This window comes from Manacus vitellinus, unplaced genomic scaffold (genome assembly GCF_001715985.3).
Source record: "Manacus vitellinus isolate BGI_N305 unplaced genomic scaffold, ASM171598v3 scaffold_20_pilon, whole genome shotgun sequence".
Taxonomy (NCBI): Eukaryota; Metazoa; Chordata; class Aves; order Passeriformes; family Pipridae; genus Manacus; species Manacus vitellinus.
Genome location: NW_021939471.1, coordinates 10,915,193 through 10,934,094, shown reverse-complemented (window position 1 = coordinate 10,934,094; position 18,902 = coordinate 10,915,193). Strand labels below are relative to the sequence as shown.

Genomic DNA, 18,902 nt, shown 5'->3' with positions numbered 1-18,902 from the left:
TCTCTCCTCCTTCCTCCCTTTTGGGTTTGTTCGTTTTCTTGGCCAACTTTTGGTAATAAATATTGGTTTTTGTTGAGCTAGCAACGGTGTCTAGTTTTTCACGTTCCAGTATATCTCGGACCTTTCCCTATTACAGTGTGTTTGAAGCACAGCTCTATAACTGCTAGGAACTGTCACTATACCTTTAATAGGAATGAATGCAGTCTACAATTCTGTTGTTAGTACAAGCACCTAAGACATAGAGCTGGAAAAAGCCCCATTTCTGACCCCTAGAGGCAATGAAAACAATTACTGGGAACAGCTGGAGATCCACGTTCCTGCCTGGCTTCTGACATCAGTAGTTCAACACAGTCAGGCAGGTCCTACTACAACAGCACCTCTAACAAATTCCCTGTTATTTATTGTTCCTACCTGGCTTCCAGAGTTACAGAGTACCAGAGACCAGTGAAATGGGGAAGAGAACTGAGGTAAAACTTGTATATTGAGATAATAAAGTTTAATAATTGCAAATAAAAGTAAGAATACAATAATAATGGTAATTAATAATAATAACTAAAAATAATAAAAAGGAAACAAACAAGTGTTACATAATGCAATTGCTCACCATCCACTGACCAATGTCAAGCCCCCCTTCCTGAACCCAGATTGGCCATGCTTCTAGGTATATAGTTATAATAAATACAGCAAAAAACCAAAACATCAGTGTGTTAACAGCATTACCATTCCGAATCCAAACACAAAACTGTAAGAGCTACTAAGAAATTAACCCTACCCTAGCTAAAGCAGGACAGTTGGGTACAGGGCTCATATTCCACTGTGGCAAGCTTTATATAGCGGACTAAGGCAGAGCGCAGGAAGGAAGCAGAAGACAGTGAGCAGCTAACCATACAGAATGTAAGGGCCGTGTCCGTCATTACAACAGACATCCACTCAACACTTTCCCCGCCCCATGAGTCCCAAAGATTTCAAAACAGAAGAAATCCGCAGTGCAAAGCTCAATTCATTGAATCAGTCCTTTGGCTGCACTGGTTGGAATAGTTCAGCTGTCTGGTCAGCAACCTCCATCTTTGCTCTGGCCTCTTCAATTGCGGCTGGACAGAGAAGCTTCTAAGAACTTGGAGGTTGCCTATTCAACTGTTATTTTCATCCTGACTCGTTCCTGTTGTTATAAACTTGCCTACCTTGGCAGTGGGATGTCCTTCAGGAAGCCATTCTTCTTCCTCTTTCATCTTCTGGGTCATTCTCTTGGCTTTAACAGGATTCTTTTTTCTTTTGTAGTGAGGAGAGTGGAGGAACGCAGTGTCTGTAAATGGGTCACCCTGCCTCAGTTTTCTGCAGAACCAAAAGGGTTACATTGAGTCATCAAGGATTCCTTGAAAACTTGTATGATTTTAGTCCCCAAAGTTTCTGATTTTACTGCAGTGCTTCTCCTATAAGATGATTGAGTGGTACAGTTTTTTCCTTGTCCATTACAGGGTACCTTCTGACCCAATATAACCAGCTATTCAAAGAAAGTTCAAACTGTGACACTTTTCAGGGAAAAAGCATAGTACTACCCTGTAGCATAACAACAAAGTCATTATTTTAGGAGTTAAATGATTCTGTCCAATAGCCATTGGATGTACTGAATCTACAGTTTCTTAGGGAAAAGATGCAGCTATTTGTTTAGAAACGCATATCTGCTAGAAAAAGTGAATATAGATACAGCCTGCTCTCAGGAGGAAAGCACTACTCAGGTGTGTAAAACTTTATCCATCACAGAATGCAAATGAAACCAAGGCTTTTGCTGAGCCATCTCTATCTAGTCTGTACTTTATCCTCATGCTCCTGCCTCATTAGCACCAGAGTACCACAGATGCCCATTTCAACAAGGGAAATAACATCTTTGGTAGCTTGTTACCAGAAGCCTACGCATCCATCCCATGATGATGCAGAATTTTGGCATAACCACACTGTGGTAGAAGAGAAGGACCACAGAACACAAAGAGTAAGAGGAACTTAAAGCAACAGAGGATCCAGCCCTGGAGGGTGAACACATGAGAGCAGAGCAAGTGTTGCAGCATGGGAGCAGTCATTGGAAGGAATAGTTTAAAGCCCAACCTGTTGAGTTTTGGTTCTTTATAGCAGGCTGGTTTCCGTCTCCGCCTGGATGAGCGCTCTGATACCTCTTCTGAGATGGAGCAGGACAGAATCCTGGTATTGTTCAAGTCCTGTAGTGGTCTGATCTCTGCAAAGGGAGACATTCACATGAGTTGATCAAAGTGATTCCAAATAATTTCCAGATATCCTAAAAAATAACAGCTGCCAAATAGAAAGGACTGCATTACCACCTTTCTCTGAACACAAACCTGAATCCAAATCACATTCCCTCTAAACTCAGCAGACCATTTTAATCCAAAAATACCAGACCTGCTCCTCAAAAGTCAGCTCATAAATCAAATTAGGTTCCTCAGTGAAAAAATACAGATTACTAATACTAATTGTAACAAATGTCAATAGAGCCTTCCTAAATCTTCGTTCGCGAAGCCTAGCCGTGATGATGAAGACTGCTAGTATCATGGGCCCTGGTGTAGTAGAAAAATGATACAAAAAATATATTTGATAGTTGTAATGCCCAGGAGTTTACAGCCTGGAGGAGAGAGCAAGCTTATGGCACACAAACAACCTACCAGCAACTTACCAACTTCTAGCAAGACAAGACCACGCCAATGTTCACTGCAGCTTTCAAAGTGAAGTGAGAAAAAAGGAGGGCAGGAGAACAAACATACTCCCTCTCTACAAAGTACAGCCCACTCTAGTTGTAACAGGCCTGTTTGTCAACAGCTAAAGAAAGAAAAACCCGATGAAATTACTCTCTTTACTGAGCATCGACTAATAGCAAACTCCTCAAAAGGATCAGCTTAACTACTGCATTACCAGCCAAGGAATACACCCTCCAAATTCTTAAAAAAAAAAAATTAGGTTAGCTCCTGATTAATTTCCAGTGAAGATCTCACCTAGAGGTATGAAATCTGAAACCTTGCAGCACTAACCACTCTGGACCAAAAATTTGCCATCTTCTCCATATTCTGTGCCCAATAATGCTGACTCCAGTAAGCAGGGTCAGCATCAAATTAGACTTTTCAACTGCTTGAGTAGTTGATTTTCTAAATTAATACACATGCTCTGCAGATAACAACAGTGGTAAAACAAGACTTGCAGCACATGCTGCTAGTCCTTCCCAATATCCACAAGTGGAAAAAATGGCCAGCAATTCTCATAGGAATGCTGATAAACTAGAAGCAAATGCAGCCACAGAAATGACTGGCCAGCACCAGTGGAAGCATAAATGATCAGACTGGAGACTGATCTTTAACTCTGAAAAAAAGAAAAAGAAATAAAATATAACCATTTGCTGCATGGATTCTTTTCCTCTCATCTCCAAACACAGGAACCCTCCCCAGCCTACCACCTACCAGGTTCCTGTGAAGATGAGCTCTGAGAACTTGACTGAGAATTTGTTTCCCCAGGTATTTCCTCTGTAGTCTTCTCCTTAAATATCAGGGAGCTTTTCAGCCAAACAGGGGATTTTTCTGGCATTCTGTTGCCCTCAGCACTCAAGCTCTTGGAAACTGGTACTTCAGTAAGCCTGGAGCTGACAAGCGAAGCTGCACAACTAGTCATAGAGGAGGATTCAAGGTTGTTAGGAAGGTCCATAAGAGTATTTGTAAGTGATATCTCAGGTATCTGCTCCTCCAGGAAGCCATCTGGCTCAGACAGCAGATCTGTAATGAAGGAAAACTTCCCCGTAGGGACAGTTTGCTTGGGTGCAAGTTCCGTTGAACTTCCAGTGAGAACATGGGCACCATCACTTTGTCTGGCCAGGGTATCAGACTCTGGAGGTCTAGAGTTGTTCCTCTGAGGCTTGGGTTTGCAATAGGCTTTGTTTTTCAAATCACTCATGTTGTTGTCAACATTAGCTTGCCTTTCTTCTTGAAGGCCCCTTGTCTGTTTTTTATTGCTCTTTTGATAGTTCTTAGCAGCTCTGGGGATTTTGCTAGGTTTGATCCCAGGAACTGACCTGGGAGGTACATTTTCACCCCCATCAAATTCTGTCTGGACGCAACCCAAGTTTCCTGCAAGATCCAAAGGGTGGACAATGTAAGTTTTCCTGTTACGTTTAACATTACCAGGCAAATCCTTTGTGCTCTCCTTAGCTACACCTTGAACATCTGTACAGGGCCCAAAAACATCAACTTCGTTTCTCTGATCACAATTGCTTAACCTGACAGTTTTCCTCCTAGTCCGGCTTCTTTTAGGATGTTCTTCATCTTTGGCATTTTGTATCTTCACACTCTTTGGCAGATACTCCTCATCAGAATCAACTCTTTGCCTAATTACTCTAGTTTTTCTGTTGGTTTGCTGTCTGATGCTCTTTCTGCTCACACTTGAGTCCTCCTGCAAAGCACAAGCACTTGAGGTCTCTTTCCTGAAGAAAAGTGAATTTTGTGGCCTGGAATCATCTGAGGGAATTTCATGACTTGAAAAAGTATGAACTGGGCTTTTTAATAAACTCTCCATATTTTGGATCTCAAAGATAGGTCCCTTCTTAACCTGTTGCATTAAGTCACCACCTTCAAGACTGGGCAGCTGTGCTGGATTCACCACAAATGTACTTTCAAGATCTCGGATTCTATCAGGAGAGTGGGAATGGTGCTCCACACTACAGTCTCTGTTCTTGTTGTCAAAAGCCCCAACATAGGCCTTTTGCCCCACCTCACAAACTTCAGACTCAGTAGAGCATGTTGTAACTTCGGGCTGAAGAAGTTTCTTTGCATTTTGAGCACACTCTTCACTTTGAGATATATCAGCACTACTTTTTGCACTGTTTTTAATTGCATTTCTTTTCTTTTTTCCTGTGCTTGCTCTTTTAACAGTCATTTTCTCACCAGTTTTACAACTACCTTTGCTTTTAACCTTTATAGGAACAAACTCAGGGACTTGGCTATAGGTGGAGTCCGTTTCAACACCACACTCAGTTTCTTTAGCCTGTGGCTGATCACAGAAAGTCTCTTTACCCACAGATTTTCTATCAGAAATAACATTGGTTTGCGTAGGTGAAGCCAGGGAGCTGGGTGATTTCAGCTGTTGCTGTGTGTTGTTGTTGCTGGAGCTGCTGCTGTCCTTTGTGACACTACACAAAGCAGCCTGAGTGGAACTGACACGCGGGAAGATACCCACACCAGAAGATGGAGTGCTGGTAGCAAATAGGGTGGAACGCTTTCTCCTCTGAGTAACGTGCCCTTGCGAGAGACGATCAAGGAAATGTTTTGCCATCTCATCAGCCTCATACGAAAGACGATGACTTTCCCAGGCAAGTGCTGGGAAACTGTTGGGATTTTGTTCGGTAGTGCACAAGGCCTCTGCTGGAAAGACAAAATTCATTCCTAAGATGGAGAAATGCGGCAGGCAAGTGCTAGCTTTCCCAATACCACGAAAAGCCTTGCCCCACACACTGCCACAAATCCAGAGCATAGAAAAACATGATTTTGTCCCTACAGACAAAACTCTCTGTGTAACAGAATTGCTCATCTGGCTCCCCCTCTGAACAAAAAGACATTCCAAAGCAAAATCCTGTAATCTGCGATAATACTTAGGAACACTCATGATCCATATAAGAGTTATTACTTATATGGCAAATCCACAAGGAAAAGTTGTGCATCTAGTCAGATTCTGCACCTTCAGACATTTCTGAAAATCTTATGTAAGCTCAGTGCTTATTGCTCAAAAAGCCTGATTTGCAATCTTGAACTATTACAAACATGCCAAATATCCACAGCAACACATCCCATTCTGGGATACGAGTAACTACAGCAATAACAGCACCGGGAAGCATGCAGTTCCTACCAGCTATTGGAGTCATGGTTAGGAGCTAACTGGAACTCTGGCACTGCACTCATGCATTTCTGAGCACAGATACACAAAGTCATACCAGAAGAACAGCAAAGGTGCAAATTTACCTCCAAAGATGCAAGAGTCATGAAAAGCCTCCTGCATTTCCTTTGTTTCAGTGAACTTCTTCCCATTCTCTTCCTGGTGGGATTGAGGTTCCTCAGCATGCTGTGGTGGCAAAGTGTCTTTGGAGGCAACAGGCACGATTTTCAGGGGCTCATTAGAAGCAGGTCTCTGAAGTTCTCCTGAGGATGTTTGTACTGCTGTGGAGCTGCCACCTTGCTGTCCTGCATCACACAGCTTGGACATGGGCACCCTCATTGGTATCCCTGTAGCCCTGGTGAGAAGGAATAACAGCAATGGAGCATGTTCCATGTATATGACAGCCCCAGAATCCAGCAGAGTAACTACAGCTTTCACCTCCATAAAGTTGACAAAATATATTTCTGAAGAACATACACTGCCCAAGCAGGACAGATTTCCCACTTTTGGGCAAGCACAACACATAAGGAGATCACACTGCTGTGGACACAGAAGTAGGAGAAAAATACACTGAGGGAACAAGGAAGTAAAGGCCTTTCAGCACACAGGTTGTGACCACACATTCACCTTGCTGTGGAACACCAACGCAGCTGCCTGGTGTTACGCGTGTGGGCAACCCCAAGGACTCCCCTGTGCTCTGAAGGGAGACTAAACAGAGGAGAAACAGAACTTCAGATACATTTTAAGAGACCCTGCTCTGATCATTTTTCCAGAATACAGGTTTACATCATACAAGCAGGTGACTATTAAGCATATATATGTAACAAACAAAGTGGCCAGCTATGGCATTCACTCATTCAAGGAAATCTTGCAGTGCTCACCAGCTACAGGGGGAAAACTACCCAAAAGTAATGCACTCCCAAATAAAAAAGGCAGAAGGACCACCTTTTGCACAGACTTGGCATTAGGACAAACAAGACAAGGAGTGGCAGCAGAAAGACACAGAGTAAAGGAAAACATCAAGCAGTGGAGGTTCAGAGAAGATATCTCACATAAAACTGGCAACTGGGCACACACATAAAACACAAGAAGTTTAGCATCTAGAAATTCAGGACAAGCTTGCTGATATCATTTTAAGGCCCACCTCAGAAGATGACCATCTGCAATATCATCAGCCCAGCAATCTTCAGTCATGCTGCTCTTCTGGCCGCTGGACAAGGATGCAGAATTTGTATGAAACTGGAAAGAAGAGAAATAGAAGAATGAGTTAAAGTTGTTACAATCCTTAGTGCAGCCTCATGCACAGAAACAGCAGAAGCTCAGTTTCACTCTGGAAAGAATGTAAAATGCTGCCAGTGACCCACTCCCATTTAAAATTGCATAAATTTTGAAATAAAAAATTATGAAATAACTAGATTCTGTCTCCACAAGATTAAGGATGAAGTTAAACTAGTTCAGATAATATGAGACTAGGAAGCAGGAGTATTTTCCCCATCCACCCATGAGACAGGAAAATGTCCTATTCCCTATCCCAAGTTGCCATGGCAAAACTTTAAAAAATAAATTGAAAAGAAGTCATAACGTGTCAGAGCAGAAGAGCCTACTGACCAATACAGCCAACGACCTAGAGGAAAGCAGTTTAAAATTGTAGCCCTTCCAACAGAATAAATTACTGCAGAAATCCTTAACATCAAGCTAAAAACAAGGATGCAGCCAGCATAATTCAAGCAAGCAAATAAAAACAGCTTAAGCATCCAACACTGCAGTGAGCAGGCAGCACAAAGCAAAAGACAGAGACAAACAAAGCCCCCTTCCCAGAGCAGTGTGCTCATGTTTCCCATGGTTTACCTCAGACAGCCGGGCCGTCTTAACTGCAGCCAGAAGATTTTCAAATTCTTTCAAGATATGATTCTGTTGAGGTAATAAAAGAGAGAGAAATCATACAGACATTAAATTAAAACATCTGTTCCAACAAGGATATTGGTAGCTAGAGCAAGGAACTGGGGAGAACACAGCTTGCAAAAAAAAAAAAAAAAAAAAAAAAAAAAAAAAAAAGCAAATGAATGGTGACCTTTTTCATATGCTGAGAATTTGGACAATCAGCAACAGGTCACTCCTCCCAAGGTTGAGATGCTAGTGCTGCATGCCTTGCCTACCACACCTCCCCATGCCAGTCACGTTGCTAGTGCCATACCTGGAAGGAGAGCCTGTGCCGCAGCACAGCGTTCTGGAAGTGGCACTGCTCCACCTCCTTCTGTAACATGGTCTTCTCCCGGGTGAGCCGCTGTGCATTGGCTTTCTCTGCATTGAGGGCCAGAGCCAATGCTTTATTGTTGTGCTTCAGGGAGACTTTAATAGTAGAAGAGTTGTCTGTAAGAGATAGAGAGATATCACACAGAATCAGCATCCAAGGTTTCATCCATGCCTCTTCCCTCACCATACTTCTTCCTCTTTCCAGAATAATTTTCCTTAGATTTGGATCTCTACAGCTCAACAGCCCACACACAAAACCAGCAGTATAATTCCTTCCAGCAACAGAAGTCTCCAGAGAAGAGAAGGGACAAAATTTCCATAACCTGCAACACTTCAGACACCCTCTTCATCCTCAGTTGGTCATGCTCAGGTAGCAAGCTACTGCTTCAATTCTTAATGCATGATAGCATGGTTCAAGTGCTGAGTTTGAAAAGATATGCTTCTGGCTTTGAATATGCCACCTGAGTCCTCATCTCTATCCAAAAAGTGGGAGAAAAACCTATTTTCCTCTAGTTGTCCTTGAGCAGATTTAGAGCCATGTTTCCCAATCTCAAAACAATTAAATAAGAGTAATAGAAATATCTAATTTTTTCAAGGTAGTCCAAATTATCTCATGTGCTATCTTTGCATTATTTCCCCCATAAAAACAAGTCACAGTTGGGCTAGCTTCTGCACAGGATTCCATATACACTAAAATACTTTCCACACCTCTTGTATTTGCTACTTGGACCCTGAGGACTCAGTTTCCCAAACACAGATGTCTGATGTCATCTGAGATGCCGCTGAGCAGCCTTTGACGCCCCAAGCTGCTGTTCCAGAGGTTCTGTGTTAAACCTGCCAGTCACAGATACTTCAGACACCCCTGGACACCTTGAGTGACACTTAACACTCATTTGCAGGTCACTGAATTCACTAGAAACCCCTCGGGCAGAGAAGCTGCCAAGACTGCCGCCCACCGCCACGGCCAAAGGCACAGTTCCAAGCTGATGTAGCTGCCAGCCTCTGCACGCGCTGCAACGCAAAATACACTCACTAATGATTTTCGTTTTGATTTTGGATACAAGCGAGGCATTCAACTTCGCAGTCTTCAAGGCACCCTTTTTCTTCTCCCGCATCCTCTCTCTTACGCCGCTCAGGCTGAAGAAGGACGTGTCGGCGGCCTTCAAAGACGCCATCGCTGCAGAGAGTGACACCGAGCAGGGTTAGCACCCGTATTCCCCGCCAGCAAGTCCTTGGCGGCCAAGACTCGTACTACCCCCGAGCAGCGGCCCCGCGGCCCCTCATGGCCCGAGCAGCTCTGGGCACAGCCCCGCCGCCCCCCGCACAGATCCCCGGCTCACCTGCGGACGGGGCCGGAGGGGAGGGCGCAAGAAGGAAGAGGAAGCCCTGCCTGCCAAGCGACTTTTGAAAGCGAGCGGGCCGGCGGGCAGCCCGCCCCTCGCCCCGCCCCGCGAGGTGGCGGCGGGAGGGGCGTCCTCGGCCGGCCGAGGCTGCTCTGTTCGCCCTCACGGCGAAGGCGGACCCCGAAACGCGCCTTCCCGGCCGCTGCCCTTCGGGCTGGAAGCCCCGAACCTTGAGGCGCTGCTACCGCCGCCTGCCCCGGCCCCACGGAGCTACACCGCTCCTGGAATGCCTCAGAAAAGCCCGGGGGTTGTTCTGAAGGGCGAATCTCACCCAAAAATGAGGGTTGGTTCGTGCAGAGAGCTTGGCTTGCAGCTTTCACCTGACAGTCACGTTTTACTGTCTATTAAAATGATTTTTTTTCTTATGTAATTTTCACTTCAGCCCAAGTTAATGCACTGTTTTTCAGACACCCTTGAATTTGCCTTTAAGAAGCTGACATTATATATGCTGGTGTGATGACGTTAAATATTTTAAGGAAATGACACATAAGGAAAAAGCAGCCAAATAATTTGAAAAACAATGATTTAGAGTGGAGATGCAATTTATAGCAGAGGTGCCAAGAGAATAAGGCTGATGAAAACGTGTCTACCTATTGACCCCAAACGGGTTCCTTTAACCCGTGTGCTATTGGCTGGTCCCCACATTTTCTGACTGTTAGAATTTCTCTCAATACTGTAAGCAAAAACATAACATAGATGAAAGAACAAGTAGCAGCATCCTTGCTATATGCCATAAACGCTGGAAATGGAACTGTAGATGGGCTCTTGGCAGGTATCAGGTCTAGTCTTTCACCATTCCATTTGGTGAAATGCTGAAACAGTAGAAGCTGGTATCTTCTTTTACAAGGAATTAGATCTGTTAGAAAACCTGGTGAATAGTTTCTGCCTCCCTTGTTAGCAAGTCTTTTATGTTTCCAACTAGCCACTCAGCAGTGTAACTCAATGCCTAGAAGTGCATTAGGATCATCTAGCTTGAAACTGATGACCCAAGCTGAAGGTGCAGGTTTAACCTCTTCTTTGTGATGGTTTTGGTTTGTTGTTTGGGGTTTTTTTCTTTCAGTTTCTCTCAGGTCAGCAGCATTGTTTCTAAGCAACATTGTTTCTAAGCAGCAGTCCTGCATGAAGCCATAGCCTCATTTCCCTGGCACACAAAGGAAGACAGAGGCATGAAAGGAACAACAACATCAAGAGGGAAATCCTCCTCATAAATACCTGAAGTCAGAGAGGCTCCAAACCCAGATCCTGAGGCCTATTGCAAAAGTTGACACAGGTAGTGCATGATTTCTTGTGTACATGTATGAGAAGTAGAATAGGGGGACAATATTCAGCAACAGAGAGTTTGTATATTATGGAGCAAAGGAGTGGAGCACGTGCTCCACGTGCATGTCACAATATATTGGTGGGCCAGGTGCTGGCTTATCTCTTTGCTGTTAGTTCATCTTGCAGCCTGTCCTCTTCCCTGTTTCTACCACATAGATCTGGTTAACAGACACACAGTGGGGAGAGCAAACCTTGTGCTAAGAAACCTGTAAGCGGCAGCAGGTCAATAGCTTGCATTATATGAGAGATATACATCACTACGTTGGGGATGCAGGCAGCTTGCAAGCTGATGCTCAAGATTGATGCTTATTCCAAATGGGTTCATTCTGCCCATTTCCCATTACCAAACTCTTTACCATCACTCTCAGTACTGTTCATGTTGTCTTCTTTCTTGACTAAATTTTTGTCAGTTTCTATTTTAATCCTACCTTGGAAATTCTTTTGGCTAGATTTTTGTAGGGGGTCTCTTTATCTGTTTTTGAGATTTGTTCACTGGTAGAGACACTTGGTTCTCTCCTAGATCCCACTGAGCTTATGCTACAATGACAACTAGAATATGGAAAGAAAACACCTGAAGAAAAAGATTGAAAATCTTCTGTAAGTAATAACTGCCCACAACTGCTTTCACTGCACTAGAGATTGGCTTGTTTTCATTGCAAAGAGTTGTATGACTAGGTGGATGACAACTCTCAAACCTCAGTCTTTCCTTGCAGTGCATCCAGGGCAGCTGCTGTCTGTAAGGGGTCTCCTAGTTCATGCCGCAGTGTCTCATGCTCTTCAATGCAGGATTGCCCAGCAGACAACTCCTCAGGGATGTAAGCAGTGTCCCCTCTATTCCACACAAGTCCTGTGCCCATCTTCTCTAGGAATGCTGGCATTGGATCTGTAGTATTTCATCTGAGGAAAGATTGCAGAATCAGGCCTCCTTTGAATGAGAAGAACAAGCACCAGTGAAGCATCTCTTTCATTCTCTGTACAGTGAAATTCTTCTGTGAGTCCCCAGACTTTAAATAATGGTTTCATATTTCTTCTTCCTATTTTGGAGCCTTTGGAGAAGACAGCAGTGTGGTTTGAAGGAAGCTAAGATCAGCAGAGATGCAAAAAACTAACAGCTTTCCTACTTGGGAACTATCTGTGAGAAATCCTGCAGCAGATTCCTAGCCCTAAATCATAGTGAATTTAGCCTTGGTCTTGCAGTATCTTTAAAGTCCTCTATTACATTTCCTATGCACTGGTTTGCTTAGAACCAGCTGTAATTTAGAGTTATTTCCTTGCTTTAAGGGGAGATTATGTTGGCATCAGACTACGAGAAAAAGAATTTGATCCAAGAGGACAAAGGCCACCCACCTTTCTAGATGACATGGTAATCACCAGAATTCCTACTTCCTATCCTCTTTAACTGCGGGGCTCCTGAGAATTCTGAAGGATGGCTATTTGGTACAGCTAAATAACCTATCCCTACAATGATAAATAGCAGCCCATTACTGAAATGAGTACCTAAACTGGCTGTGAATAGCACCTGGGTATAATGTATCCAAGACAATTCAAGATTTTGTTGATTTTTTTACCAAGAAAAAGCTATTCACAGAAGACATTTGATAAAGTTAAGTCAACTAACCAAAGATTATTCTTCACAAGCCAAGTCTGTTGGTGCATAACAAAACAGAAAGTCTTCCTGGATGCATTTTAAACCTCTGAAACCTCATCAAGTGTCTTACAACAAGTGAGGTACCCAGTTAGTTGAGGCAATATTGGGCACAGCTCAGGTTTCCCTGCATTACCCTGGTCTTTCTGTCTTCCCTCAGTCAAGCAATTCCAGTCAAACAAAACAAATAAGATTCTTCTGTCTTTCCAGGTACATTACAACTTAGCCCTCAGTGTTGCTTTACTGTGGCTTAGTGACTTGGATGCTCCGATTGCACTGACAAGAGAGAAAATGTGAGTATTGAAAAGCTGAGGTCCTGCTGTTGCGGTGGGTTACACCAGTGTGAAAATGAGGTAAAAGCAGCAGTGAATCGACCCCAGGACTACTTTTTGCATTTATAACACCAGAATAATAATCTTCTTGTTCAAAACACCATACAGGAGCTTTGCAGCTCGCAACAAATACACATATCCCAACCGAACTGAGAGAGAAGCTATGATATTATCTTCATACGCTGGAATATTAATGGTAAGAGCACAAAAAAGATGGCAGTATCTTTTATTCTATGGCATATAGAATAGAATAGAATAGAATAGAATAGAATAGAATAGAATAGAATAGAATAGAATAGAATAGAATAGAATAGAATAGAATAGAATAGAAAACTCCTTGTACCCCAGATGCCTTTGTTCATCAAAAGCACAGTATGCAGACAGTGCAAATATTACAATTCCATTCCATTTGTATCAAGTAGCCACTAAGTTTTGTGCAGTCTTAGAAAACAAAGCAGTCAGTTTCAGTAGGTGTGTATATGTTACTTAACTTGTTTCACCCAAGTGCAAAATGGCAAGCAAGTTTCAGGACCAGATCTCAATAGATTTGTACCAGCAGTATGAAACGATACCAGAAGTTCATGTGAAAGCTGTTTCAGAGATCAAAGGAAGGGGCTATAAGCTGGATTTAATTCATTTACTTGAAAGAATACTACTGCTGAAAGCTGAATCTCTCTTTTACCTGTTTTTTTACCTTTTACTGCTTGCAGAACAGCATTCCCGTAGAAGAGATCTTTGAGATTTACAGCATGAGGCCCTCAGCGACACACTCGCAGAGGTCTGCAAATGTGAGTGATTTGGGTTTTTTTCAGCATCTGTAAAGGAAGTGATCCTATAATATCTGTGCCTTTCAAAAAAAAAGCTACATTTTAAACTGAAGTCATTTGCCCCTTTTGCCCCATTAGTAACAGCAAACAAGCTCCAGCCCTCTCTTAGGACAGAGCAAAAAGCTGAATTATTCACCACTTCCTTCTCTATCTTACAGTGTGCCAGGGAGAGGCAAGAAAAGGGCAGCCCCGTTACTCACATCCACACTAAGATGTAACACAGCTCCTGCACCTTTGTGATATTGCTTTACAGAGGAGCATTCCCGCCAGCGTGCTCTTATTACCACTAGTGTGGATTAGGGGAAGAGGCTATGCAATTCTGAGATACAGCCTGGCATGTGTTCAGAGCAACTTTCTCTAGCAATGTATCTTTAGTCATATAATTGCCCTTTAAAAAACAGGAAAGGTATTATAATCTTTAATTTATGACTCAAGTCACAGGAAAGTATTCCGTATGACCCAGGTCCATAATGAAAAAGCATTTGTACTGGAATATATAGATTTTCTTTTCAGTAACACAGACTTTATTGATGTTTCCCAAGCAACCATTAAAAGTTGATGTGGACTTGCAGTCAGACTATAACAGATGATTCACATGTAATTCACAGTGCACTTTATTTTTTTTTTTTACCTCAGTCATGCTTAGCTGTAATATTAATGACAGACTGCCACCCGGTGTCCAGAAAGGGCAGAGCTACACCAGCTCACAGTTACATGCAACAGAACAGCCTTGACCGTAACCTCTCTTAGTTTAGTTCTTCCGTGTCAAGCACTAGATATGTCACTAGATGCCATGTAAGGGCATTTCACAATATGTTATTTAGAAGGAGGGATCTTATTCTCTGCTCCTGGGACAAGTGGGTGGATCAGCTGTCACTCCTTTTGCTGTGAATATTACAATGTATATTTTCACTGTCTTGCTTCTTATGGACAGGAATACTTTTCTCTAGGAACTTCCAACCCAGGATATTTTTAGAAATCTCTATTTTGAGAGCTCACCATACACTGTAGAGGAGTGATATTTTCTTGAAAGGTTTCCAGCTACTCATGCTGTTTCCCATGGTGGGGTGTTTGAGTTTTTGCTTGAGTTTTGGTGGTTTTTTTCTTTGGGAGGAGGGGAGGTTATTAGTGGTATTTTTAGCTTTGATTTGTATTCTGATGTTATGCAAGCAGAGACAAAGACATCTCATGTTACTGTGCACTTGCCTAGATCCTGTCCCTCATGGACTCAGAGACACTTCCTTAATGGTCACAAGGTAGCAAAGTTAAAAAATTTTCTAAAGAGGAAGATAAGCCATTGTTATCAGGATTTCCAGTTTCTGTTTCAGCCAACACCACTGCTTCATTTTATTCATGGGCTTAAGATCATTCCCAACCTATGAGAAAGGAACAAAAATGCTTTGCTGAGCTGGGAAGATAAGGATACTTTATTTTACAAAGCCTTGATTCATTTAAGAGGTTAAACCTACTGTTTTAAACTAACAGTAACTCTTGGAGCTCAACTTATGCTTCCTTAAGAGTCCTGAACTCAAAGAGATGGAATACAGCCCATCTGAAAATTCAGTTTCTGTGGGTATTTCCCACTGAAGTAAAATGGTGGAGATTCCTGTTACCCCTCATCACTTTTGAAGCTTTGGCTTGAATCTCCTTGGAAATCAAGCACTAGCCTTACCAAGATATATAGGTACTTAGGGAGCCTAAGCCACATCCTAGTGACATTTAGGATGGAGGTTATAAATGGTGCTCATTTATCCATCAGGACTGCTGAAGCAGTTACCTTAGTTTCTGCTGACCAGAAGAGTATGTCCATTGTCTTAGCACATAGTTTCTGCAGGTACACTTATTTATGAATTGTTGTCTTTTCAGGACCATTGGATTCAACCTTTCAGGTTCTCCCTGCATCCATCTGCCATGCTGACTGCCCCTGAAGCTGCAGAGTATGCCTGGAAGCAAAGTGAGTACATTTCACCTCAACTCCTACAAGGCCAGGGCAGGGGAACACAGAGCAGCACCAGGCCCAGCAGAGCCACCAAGTTACAGCCTGCTGAGCTCCAACAGCTGCACATGGAAAGGACAGTGAAAACCTCGGTCTGTGCGTCTTCTGTTGTTGGGCATGGGGGGAGGTACAGGTGTTTTCTCATTGTAGCCTAGAAATGGCATCTAGCTCAGGCTCCTGAGGTTCATGACAATTGCAAAAGGTGCATTTTGCTTAGGTTAAGGTAAAAAATATGATTACATGTTTCTAGTAGAATCAGCCTTCATGTCTGTCCATCACTTGTTTGTTCTTAAGCTTGGACTAATACTAGAACTTTTGCAAAGGTCAGTTATGCTACTGGCCAGCAAGAGCCTCCTACAACTTGCCTGTTTCTTCTCCAAGTGCAGCACAAATGAGAATAACTGCAGGAGCATTAGAGAATTTGAAGCTGGAACCCCTTACCTCCAATCATGAGATGACTGCAAGTGAGCCCATGCAGTAGGTCTGTAAACCAGCCTGGTGGCATTCTGTAAGCCCAAGATGATACGAGGCTCTTTCTCTCTCCCAAGGCATCAAGTACCAGACAGCAACAGCACATCAAAAGCAAGGACCTTGTTCAGCAAGGAGAGCTAAAAAGGACCACAAGCAACTAGACCCACTGACCAGAGGAAAGCAACACATTCACAAAGTAGGTCTGAAGAATTCACACAAGCCAGTAAAATTGTGTTTGCAACACTATCACTGGATGTCACAGAGTGGCACTTCAGGCCACTTGTAGCCCACAAAGCCCACAAAAGAGTCTGCCCTTTTCAGTTCTCTTTAGCATGAGATGTTTCATAGCAGCACTAGTCTATAAAATAATGTCAATTCTAAATTGGACTGCAAGCTATTAACAGGAGGTGTCACTTGTGAGCTGGAAAGTCAACTCCAGTAATATTCAATATATACATGGAAAGCACTCTCCTGGCTAATATCCCTGAAAAACATATTCACATTTAGGTTTAAAAAAACCAAACCTATTGCTATAAAAATTAACAAAAACCTAACTCCATAAAGAACTCAGTAATGTCAGATTAGCCCAGCATGTTCATGACTTAGGTTCTGCCTTTCTATCTGACCTTGATTTGCTAAAGCCTGTTGTTTGCCGCAGCTCCACTGAGCAGCAGAGCTAAGAAAACATTCCAGCAGCAGGGCTGGATTTGATGAACTAGAGTAAGGGTGCTCCCCCACAGCCCTGAGTTCAACATGCATCACATGTCACACAGCAGGAGGGAAGCTGATCTGCCATGCAGTCCCCATCTCTCCCAATGGATTCAGCCCTGCCTGCTGTGCTTGCGCTTATTAACATTTGCATCCTGCAGGGAGCTACAGAAGCAAAACAAGGAATCTCTCCAAGGAAGCCTGGAACAGATTCAAAAGTGAGGAATACAAAGGAAGCAAAGACATAACAAAAAACCTAGACTTCACCTACCTCACTTAGTTGTAGGTGAGCTAACTGATGTCTTCTATCTTAGCTTTGGTAATACATTTGCAACTTTTGTTTTGGTTGATTGGTTTGTTTGTTTGTTTTTAAATCTTAGCAGTCATTCCTTCCTTCCTTCCCACCCATCATATCTTACATCCAAGACATTCACTCCTTTTCCCTTAGCCAATTCTCTCCTGCTCCCCTGCCAGTGTGTTGGGAGCTTACATTTTCCCAGTGCATCCCTACTGATTCTCAAAGCACCATGCTACTTTTACAGAGGCAAAGAGAGGATGCAGCACTTCAGGGCCAGGGAATACATACTTCCCCTTTTCCACAGTGCTTTGCGACTCCCACACATGATCCAGTGTTGGGCAGGAATGAGCGTCCCTGCACGTGACGTGTGGGTTGTGCCTCTCAGGATGATCACAATTTCTTCAGCTCTCCCCTCTAACCATCCTGCTTTCTTATTTCAGCAAAGGGATCAGCTAAAGAAAAAGCCTCTCCCTGCAGTGCCAGTGTGGCACTGAAGTCTGTCTTCCAATCCCCATTTGTAGGTCTCTGATGATTTGCCTCTGTTATGTCCATGCTGTGTTGCCGAAGAACACTCCTCATTTCCTAGATGGGCTGTCAACTTTCATCCTTGTACTGACTCTACCTTGGAATATAAGCTGGATGTGGTTCTCCTTCCACATCCCTCTCTTCCTCTGTCACGAAGCTTGAGCACACAATATGGAGTGTTTGTATTAGACTCCTTCTACCTAATTCCATAGAAATTTCAGGGCTCAGTGGGATTGAAGTATTTGCTGCTGAGAGGTGTGTTTAACATTAATTGCAGGGTAGAGAGACTTCATTAGGGCTCTTTACATATAAAAATGAAGATTCCCAGATACTTGTAGCCAGGGGATAGACAGTTATCCAAAGTAGGGTCACATATTGTACAGCTGCATTAACCCATCTCTTGGAGATGGTCCTGTACTCTAACACAAAGTATCTGCTAAAGGAAAAACCAATAAACATTTGTGAAGCAAAAACATTTTTCTCCTTTTCTCCTTTCTGCTGGCTCTGAGTCACTGAGCCTATTTATGGAGATGCCAAAAGACAGCACTACACAAGAAAGCCTGGGAATGGTTAAACTTAATCAGGGATTAAAGGGTCTTTTAGATGTCCTCATGGACTCAAAGCTTGCTTTCAGCTTACCGGGTTCACAGTGTTTTGTTTTTTTAATATATCACAAATTTCCTGTTAAAATCACCTGTCCTTTCAATTCTGGTTTGTCTCTGGGGAAAGCCCTGACTACAGGGCTACATTTAGAAATTACAGATTAACCAGTGACTCTTTGTGTTGATATAGATGGGGCTTCTTAGCCGTACCATGCATCCCCATACTTTCCTTTCAAGCCATGTAAGCCCCAATTCTAGGCCTTAAGGAGTCAGGTGAGAGGGCCAGGGGGGACCTGAGGTAAACAGAAACATCACCTTCTATATTACACAGGAACTCTTTAAGAATTTCTGCAGCATCAGCTGTTTTGGCCTGGTTAGTTCACTCTGCAGGAAGGGAGACTGCTGGAACACACTATCCAATCCTATTTAGTAGTTCCTACCTCTCCTCTATTGTCTGTGTTCACTGCTGAGATAGGTCTATCCTGTCATATTCAGCACTTGCTTTTTCCTGGAGCTCAGAGCATCCATCAGCTTCTGAGCAGAGGCTTCTGTTCTTGCAAACAAATTCCATAGAACAGTAGGCCAGTGACAGGACCTGAGCAAATTTCC

The 18,902-nt window shown here is 43.1% G+C and overlaps 2 protein-coding genes across 2 annotated transcripts; one reads left to right on the top strand and one right to left on the bottom strand.

Annotated features, from left to right (window-relative positions):
- Nucleotides 1-662: 662 nt before the first annotated feature.
- Nucleotides 663-9,515, bottom strand: LOC103764269 (shugoshin 2-like). Its single transcript, XM_018071559.2, has 9 exons — nucleotides 9,507-9,515; nucleotides 9,200-9,343; nucleotides 8,108-8,283; nucleotides 7,762-7,824; nucleotides 7,058-7,152; nucleotides 6,000-6,268; nucleotides 3,456-5,402; nucleotides 2,101-2,227; nucleotides 663-1,332 (listed from the first exon to the last, which is right to left on the bottom strand). The coding sequence occupies exons 2-9, from the start codon at nucleotides 9,339-9,341 to the stop codon at nucleotides 1,131-1,133; spliced, it is 3,021 nt and encodes a 1,006-aa protein (XP_017927048.1). The 5' UTR covers nucleotides 9,342-9,343; nucleotides 9,507-9,515; the 3' UTR covers nucleotides 663-1,130.
- Nucleotides 9,516-10,621: 1,106 nt separating this feature from the next.
- CUNH2orf80 (chromosome unknown C2orf80 homolog) lies at nucleotides 10,622-17,789 on the top strand. Its single transcript, XM_018071684.1, has 10 exons — nucleotides 10,622-10,839; nucleotides 11,373-11,486; nucleotides 12,171-12,252; nucleotides 12,745-12,827; nucleotides 12,975-13,062; nucleotides 13,577-13,654; nucleotides 15,560-15,647; nucleotides 16,238-16,356; nucleotides 17,030-17,154; nucleotides 17,688-17,789. The coding sequence occupies exons 2-9, from the start codon at nucleotides 11,446-11,448 to the stop codon at nucleotides 17,114-17,116; spliced, it is 666 nt and encodes a 221-aa protein (XP_017927173.1). The 5' UTR covers nucleotides 10,622-10,839; nucleotides 11,373-11,445; the 3' UTR covers nucleotides 17,117-17,154; nucleotides 17,688-17,789.
- Nucleotides 17,790-18,902: the final 1,113 nt, after the last annotated feature.